The sequence below is a fragment of the Pinus tabuliformis genome, chromosome 2_2 (genome assembly GCF_031772625.1).
Source record: "Pinus tabuliformis cultivar Carrire ecotype Pingquan chromosome 2_2, CPIR1, whole genome shotgun sequence".
Taxonomy (NCBI): Eukaryota; Viridiplantae; Streptophyta; class Pinopsida; order Pinales; family Pinaceae; genus Pinus; species Pinus tabuliformis.
This window is the reverse complement of record NC_142300.1, coordinates 404,698,409-404,706,039: the sequence shown is the minus strand read 5'-3', so window position 1 is coordinate 404,706,039 and position 7,631 is coordinate 404,698,409. Positions and strand designations below refer to the sequence as shown.

The 7,631-nt window shown below is 42.9% G+C and overlaps 1 protein-coding gene across 1 annotated transcript; it reads right to left on the bottom strand.

Annotated features, from left to right (window-relative positions):
- Positions 1 to 1,399: 1,399 nt before the first annotated feature.
- Positions 1,400 to 4,972, bottom strand: LOC149192989 (uncharacterized). Its single transcript, XM_089407174.1, has 3 exons — positions 3,506 to 4,972; positions 3,083 to 3,230; positions 1,400 to 2,943 (listed from the first exon to the last, which is right to left on the bottom strand). Exons 1-3 carry the CDS (start codon positions 4,970 to 4,972, stop codon positions 1,400 to 1,402), a joined length of 3,159 nt encoding a protein of 1,052 aa, XP_089263300.1.
- Between the last annotated feature and the right edge of the window lie 2,659 nt (positions 4,973 to 7,631).

The window sequence follows — 7,631 nt, the reverse complement described above, 5'->3', positions numbered from 1 at the left end:
AGATCTTGTTTCAGTTGCATTTGGATCTCAATCCTCGATGGGGGGGGAGTGGGGTGGATCCCCCCCCCCCCACTATTGTTTCCTGGGGGATCCAGGGGGACTACATGTTTGGAGCACCCACTTGGTAGGGGTTCGGGGTGGTGCCCCTAAAGCTAAAAATAGATGAAAATTTGTCTTGCAAAATATTGTAATTTCATAGTCAATCTTGGTCATTCATTAAGAAAATGATCTGGCAGTAGAAGTTATGTTTAATTTAAGGTTTTTTGGCCTAGAAGGAAACCCCTCAGTTTATATGAGGGAATTGTATTGTGGATGTGTATTATTATTCTTAGAGAGAAAGAGAGAGGAGATTGTGTGAGAGCAAAGAGGAAATTACAATAGATCTATTGTAGGTTGTATCTCTTCATTTTGATGGATAATATAAAAGGAAGGACTGACTATTTCTCCGTGGATGTAGCCCAAATTGGGTGAACGACATATATTTGTGTCTCTCTTGTCCTATGCATTTCTTTTTTCCGAGGAAAAAAGCAAAACTTTTTATTAAGCATATAAAAAGTTTACAATCTGATGAATATCTTTTGCAGGCCTGTTGGCTCCCATGAGTGTTGTTTTGTACTTCTAAAGAGTAAAAAACCAAGCAAAAAACTCAGTCCTTTTACGACTGATTGTTCTGTCCTGTAACTTGCTGATAGAAACATGTATGATCTTCCTCCCTACAGGAGGCTTTAAATACAAACCAGAGAGTATGCATACCCCGGGGTCTCCTTCGAAGAAGGAAAACAACCCCATACAAAAATATAAAGTGTCTTTTGATAAAAACTGATAACTGTACAGAAAGGATTTTTTTACTGTTTGTAGAGCTACATATATATAGATAAAACGTAAAAATAGACAAAAATAACTGAGTACAAAAATTCTTCCTAGCCTGCGGGACTGCTGTAAAAAAGAAGATATGATATTGCCTCGTTCACAGTGGTGGAGTAAAAGGGGCCTGATGAGAAGAGAAAGACTGCCCCTGTCTGGATTCTGCTATTGACCATACGCCCAGATCTTGCTGTAGACCAGCCTTAGAAAGCTGGTCTGCTTCCTCGTTCTTCTCCCTGTAGATGTGGCAAATAGATAAATTGTTAAAGGATGACTTTAAAAACATGATTTCTTCTACAAGAGTCTTCAGGATCTGGTTTTTACAGGATGCATTTCCATTAACCCATTTTATGACATTCATAGAGTCTCCGAAGATTTGAATTGAGAAGATATTTCTTTGAAGTAACTAGCATAGGAGAAAACGCAAAGCAGATAGCTCAGCATAGTTGTTTGTACCAGGACCTAGCCCTACAGAAGCCTTTAGAGTATGATCATGGTTCAAATGAATGCACAGGCCTGCCCCGGCCTTGTTATTCTAAGATGCTCCGTCGAAGAAAGCCCAAGGAATGCCCTCCAAAATAGAGACAGACTTTTGTTTCTTTTGAGTATCTTTGGGAGCAGGGATCGGGATGGCAGAGTAAATGGCAGCACAGTTTATGGCAATGGTGGTTGTGGGAGTATCCTTATCTTGAAACAAGCTTTTGTTCCTTGCTAACCATACTCCCCAAAAGAAAATAAGGGGCAAGTTCCTCATGTTTCCCTCCGGGTAAGATTGCCACCACTTCCTCCAAGACTCCTCCAATGGATCTAAACCCCACTGAGCTTTTACCTTAAGTAAATAGGTTACCTCCTCCCATATTTTTTTTGAGACTGTACATGCTGTAAAGAGATGACTGATTGATTCCTCTTCTGTCTTGCAGAAGGGGCACCTCCCAGGCCCAACTAGATATCTGGCTTGTAAAATGTCCCAGGTAGGGACTTTTCTTTTTAGTATGCACCATAGAAAGATCCTGGCCTTAGTTGGGCATTTTAATTTCCATATGTTTTTCGCCCACCAGTCTGGGATTCCCCAACCTTTCTTTGCCATTAAGAAAGTATATCCATCTTTTGGGGAGTATTCTCCTGTTTTGCCTTGCGCCCATATCAGATGGTCTGGTTCATCTTTTAGTCTGACATTTGAACGATGCAGTTCTTGGATGTAGGAAGCCCACTCGTTCTTCCACCTGATATTCAAATCTAAGTCTACATCATTCTTCCAAGCCTGGCCCCAAATTGTAGAATGACCTATTTTCTCCACCTGATTTAGAGTTGTAATTCCTTTGTTGTCAAGATGTCTGAGAAGACCAGGTGACAGGGCATAAGCTTCATTACAGCCTACCCATGGGTCTCTGCTGATTCTGATATGTCTTCCATCTCCCACTTTCCATGCCAAACCTTGTTCAATCACAGAGAAAGCCTCCACCGTGGCCTTCCAGATGACTGAGATATTCTTCATTTTCTTGTCTTGGCTCCGAATCCAATCTTCCAAGGGAGTTGGATCAATGTACTTCCTTTTAACCACCTTTGTCCAGAGATTCTCCATTGTGACTAATCTCCAACCTGATTTAGCTGCTAGAGAAAGGCTGAACTCAGGGAGCCTTTTTATTCCCCAACCTCCCCATTCTTTTGGTCTAGCCACCTTGTCCCATGCCACCCAGGGTAGGACAGAGGGCTCTTTGGAGCCTGCCCATAGAAATCTACAACACATTCTTCTGATTTTCTCCATCACTCCTTTGGGGACCCATGTTAAAGCTGCCCAGTATACTGGAATGGCAAGCAAGACAGATTTTATTAGGGTCAATCTACCAGCTCTTGAGAGCCACTTGAAACTCCAATGGGAAATTCTGGCTTCTATCTTTGCTATGAGCCAATTCCAATCCTCTTTTTTATAAGCTGCCGGCTTTAGCCAAAAACCCAAATATTTGAAAGGAGAGTCCAGAGGCTGATGTTGGAAAGGGAAGAGATTTACCATCCTGGATCTTTCTCTTCTATCAAAATCTGCCACACAAACTTGAGATTTTCTAAAGTTTATCTGCATTCCTGTAGCTTTCAGAAAAAGATCAAAAATGCATTTTAACTCCTTAAGTTCATTATAGGATCCATTGGTGAAAATCAAGATATCATCAACAAAAAGGAGATGGGTGATAAAGATATTTATTGCTACCTCAATACCTTTTACCTTCTCCTCTCTTCTTGCTTTGTGAATCAGTCTGCTTAACCCTTCTGCCACTAGGAGAAACAAGAGAGGGGATAAAGAACAGCCTTGCCTGAGACCTCTTTGGCTGTTGAAAAAAGGGGAGGCTGCTCCATTGATCAGAACTGCAAAACTGACATTTGTGATACATCCCATAATCCAGCTAATAGAAGAGTAGTTGAAGCCCAGGTGAGTGAGCAACAGCTGGAGATAGAGCCAGTTTATTCGGTCATAAGCTTTGGAAAGGTCTATTTTGAGAACCGCTCCCTTCTTCTTCTTATGTTTGACACTGTGAATTACCTCCTGGGCTACTCCAATGGCTTCATGAATTTGTCTTCCATCCAAAAAACCAAATTGTTCCATTGAGATGTTTCTTGAAAGAATGGGAACAATTCTGATAGCTATTACCTTAGCAATGATCTTGTATATACAATTACACAGGGAGATTGGTCTGAAGTCTTCAAAACTCTCCGGATCATCCTTCTTAGGAATCAGGGCAATAAAAGTAGAATTGAAAGGCCTATAGATTTCTCCTTTTTGTCTAGATTCTTCTACAACATCAGTAATTTCCAAACCTATTAGGTCGAAAAAGGAGAGAAAAAGTTCAATAGTCCAGCCATCAGGACCTGGACTTTTGTCTTTGGCCATGCATTTCATAGCAGCTTCAACCTCCTCCTTGGTAACAGGAATTGATAAATCTTCTGCTTCTTCCTCCTCAACGAACCTTGGGAAGCATTGTGCTGTTTTTATGACCTCTGCTATGGTGGCCTCTCCTGGGTCTGAGAAAATTCCCTGGAAGTGCCTCTGTCCTAGACCAGAGAGATCTGAAAAAGAACTAACCTCCCTACCTTCTTCATCTTTAAGGCTCCAAATAGTATTTACAGATTTTCTTCCTCTGGAAAAGTTATGAAAAAAACTAGTATTTTCATCCCCTGATTTTAGCCATATTGCCCTACTCTTAAGCCTCCATTCTTCTTCCTTGTCCAAGAGGATTTTGTTTTGAAGCTTCTCCAGATGAAGAATTCTATCCTTTGAAACCTGAGAATAATATCCCTCTTCCTCGGTGCTCTCCAGAAACTTCAACTCCTCCCTGATTCCATCCAGTTCTTCATTCTGTTTCAGTTTCCTGTTCTTTGCCCATGTTATTGTCGCTTTCTTCAATCTTTTGAGATTCTCCATGAACAGGAAGCTTTGGTTCTCTCTTGCATTTCTGTCCAGATGGATCCACGTTTCCTTAAAAATATTGATGAAGGATGGGTCTTGAAGCCATGAAGAATTGAATTTAAAGGGGGAAGGAGGCTTTGGGGGAGGGAAGGAGAGATCAAGGAATATAGGGAAATGGTCTGAGTTACCTATTTCCTCAACCCACTGTCTGAAAATAGGAGCTTTGGTAATTAGGTCCTCAGATAACAGAAAACGATCTAATCTTTTGGCGATCAGGTCCTCCCCTGTTCTCCTGTTCCTCCAGGTAGGCTTAAGTTTGACCGGGGCAGGGTCTATGAGATTATTTTCCAAGAGAAGATTGAGAAAAAATTCTGACAGAGGGTCTTCCCTAGCTGAAGGACCCCATGCTTCAGCTCTGCCTATGGAAAAATTTAGATCACCCCCCACAATTGACAAGGAGGACTTCATCATAGCTTTTGACAACAATTCATCCCAGAAGATCTCCCTTCCTTGACAAGGGCCATATATGTTTACAATTGAAATGGGGTTGATGAAATCAGGGGAGATAACCTCCATGCCCATAACTTGCTTCATCCCCCATTGATTAATGACCTTAATTCGACCTTCTCTAAACCCAATTGCTAGACCCCCCGAGTGGCCTGATGAATCAATCGCAGAAAAAGTCCAGCCTGGTAGGAGAGCCTTTAACATTGTTTCTACCTCAGTCGCCTTCCCCAAGGTTTCTTGCAGAAAGAGAATGTCCACTTTTGAGTTAAGGATCCAGTCTTTTAAGGCCAGTTTTTTAGGTTTACTGGCCAAACCTCTGCAATTCCATGATGACAAAATCATTTGTTAACAGAGACAGGGGATTGCACTGCTCTAAGTACCCCGGGGATTGAGTATTGTTTCCCGTCTGCTACATCCAGCTTGGCTTTAAGTTTTGCCTTGGAAAGGTCTGATTTCCTACCTCTCTTATTTTTGGCATAACTCTGAGAGATAGACTGTCCTAAGCCTCCTATAGCATTCGACTGCCCAGTCTTCCCTCCCATAGATCTTAGATTGTAAGGGCACGGAGTGTGAGGGACAGGGGGGGCAAGAGGGGGCCACATATCTTCACAATTCAAGTCTAGGGACGGCATGGCAACCGATATAGTGTCTACATCAGGAGAGGACTTTACATTTTCCATGATTTCGTTTATAGCATTGTTAAGAGAGGGAGAGATTGAAGGCGAAACATGCATTGAAACAGGAACATGCTCAGGATTTTTAAGAGAAGAAAGAGGGGGACCTGAGCACATACCCATTTCTGGATCGTTGATTGGAATTTGATCTGCGGGCGCATCCTTTGCGATCTCCTCCTCTGCTTCCACCGGTTGCATTTCAGTAGTTTGTGCAGCCTCTTGGACATGGGGGTCTTTAGATATTGGCTCTTTTAGGGGCTCCTCGATCTCCATTTCAACTGATGCCTGCTTCGCTATGTCTTCTTTCTCCTGAGGCGCTTGTGTTTGATAGTGAGCTGGTTCTCTGAAAACAGGGGTCCTCCGAAAGCGCCTCCTTCTTCTGAACAGTGGACAATCCTTTGCAAGGTGCCCGTATTCATGACAGCGATGGCACCTAAACGGCAAGTGCTCATAATCCAACAGCTGTTCGAACACATAGTCTTTATATTGTAAATTGATTTTTTGGGCCAGACCTCTGCTCGGATTTAGGCTTACCAATATGCGTGCCATAGCTCTGTTTTTTGTCTCCATAAAGGACATATCTGCTTCTAGGAAAGATCCCAGCCTGTTCCCAATGGTTTTGAACACAGCCTCTGTCCAAAGAAACGAGGGTAGACACGGGGCTCTCACCCAGACCGGGAACTCATCAGTCCTCTCTTTGATAGCATCAAAAAGGGGGTTCCATCTTTTCAGCAAAACCGGAATGTGCCCAATATTCCAGTTTCATTCAAGCACCCATTCTGCCGACTCCTTGACCTCAAAACTGAGCTTGAACCATCCTTTCGCTAAACATTGTGCCTCAAACTGAAAGGGCCTATCAGTGACGAAACTGTTTTCTCCCCATGTTTGAAGAAATTCCGACGAAAATTTCTTTCCTCTAGCCCTTCCGACTAGGGTACATTCTGCAACAGCTAGGGTTTCTTCTATAGAAACCTCCATGCCTAGGACCACGTTCCCTACAATCTCCTGAGATCCAATTGGCCTTTGGGATTTTCTTTTTTCCCCTTTATTCCTTATACCTTCCATAGAAGCCCTATTCTCCCCACGCCGATCGGTCCACTCAGGTTCCTCCTGTGATGGCTCCTCATGGATATCTTTCTCCGGTTGAGACTGGGCATGGGGCGAGAAAACAGGGTCAGTGGTCCCTGAAAATAGATGACCTACCGCCGCACTCTCAAGACCACCTCTTTCTTCTGCTAAACTATCGAAATGGCCCGCGGAACCTCCTATAGAGTTTTCTTTTGGCAAAGGGGATTCTTTTTGCAAAGAAACCCTAGAGAGCGATGGAAGACCACCAGAAACCCTAGATGTACCAAGACCTGAAAAAAGCCCCAAATTTGAGAGATCTTCGAAACCCCTAGATGGAAAAATCCGGCTTGATTCTGCTTTGCCCTTGGGACAAGAAGAAAGAGCACCTTCTATCAGCCCATCGGTCGTATTCTCCTTTAGCACCTGTTTGAAAGAAGCCTGATTTCGTGTTCTAGGGACTTCTCTGCCATGATCCTTACTCTGATACAGAAAAGCTGGTTTATCTTGCTGTGCGAAAGACTCCAACCTCGACAGCTCGAAAGCTCCAAAATATTGTTCCACGTTCTGGACTGTGGGTTCCTTCCCCCACATTGAGAGAATGTCTTCCAGTTCCGGGTCCAAGTCCACCAATTCGTTGGGATTAACCATGGTTAGGGTAACCGTTCCAAGAAACCGACAGCAAAACAGTCAAAGTGACAGGTGCCTTTACTAATATTCTTGAGGAGAAAAAACGGAATGAGAAACGGGAAAACTGCAGCTATAGTGGATGTTTCCTTTGAACAACAGTTACTTACACCAAAACAAAAACACGCCGACCTCCAGCTGCCAGTCACCCGAAGATGATGATTCCCTGCGCCTTCAAACTGTTTGCGGAGAAACACCTGCAAAGCTGCCTACCCGTGAACTGAAACACGGTTTCGCCCGAAACCCTCGTCTCCAGACCCTAACCATCGCGCCTCATCCCTGTCCTATGCATTTCTATATTTGTGTTTCTACAATATTTTGTGTATTTCATTGCTTTGTTAATTAATTTCTAACAAAGATAACCCTTAGGGAAATAATGCATGACCAATTGAGAAATTGATTAATAATATACAATATATATATATATATATATATAT

What these genes read in the sequence shown, in the direction of transcription:
- LOC149192989 (XM_089407174.1), bottom strand. Translation starts at nt 4,972, where the DNA reads ATGTTAAAGGCTCTCCTACCAGGCTGGACTTTTTCTGCGATTGATTCA. An exon ending in TATACAAGATCATTGCTAAG is followed by an intron (nt 3,231 to 3,505) that starts GTAATAGCTATC and finishes CACAAATGTCAG; the next exon opens with TTTTGCAGTTCTGATCAATG. An exon ending in AAGCAAGAAGAGAGGAGAAG is followed by an intron (nt 2,944 to 3,082) that starts GTAAAAGGTATT and finishes TGAAAGCTACAG; the next exon opens with GAATGCAGATAAACTTTAGA.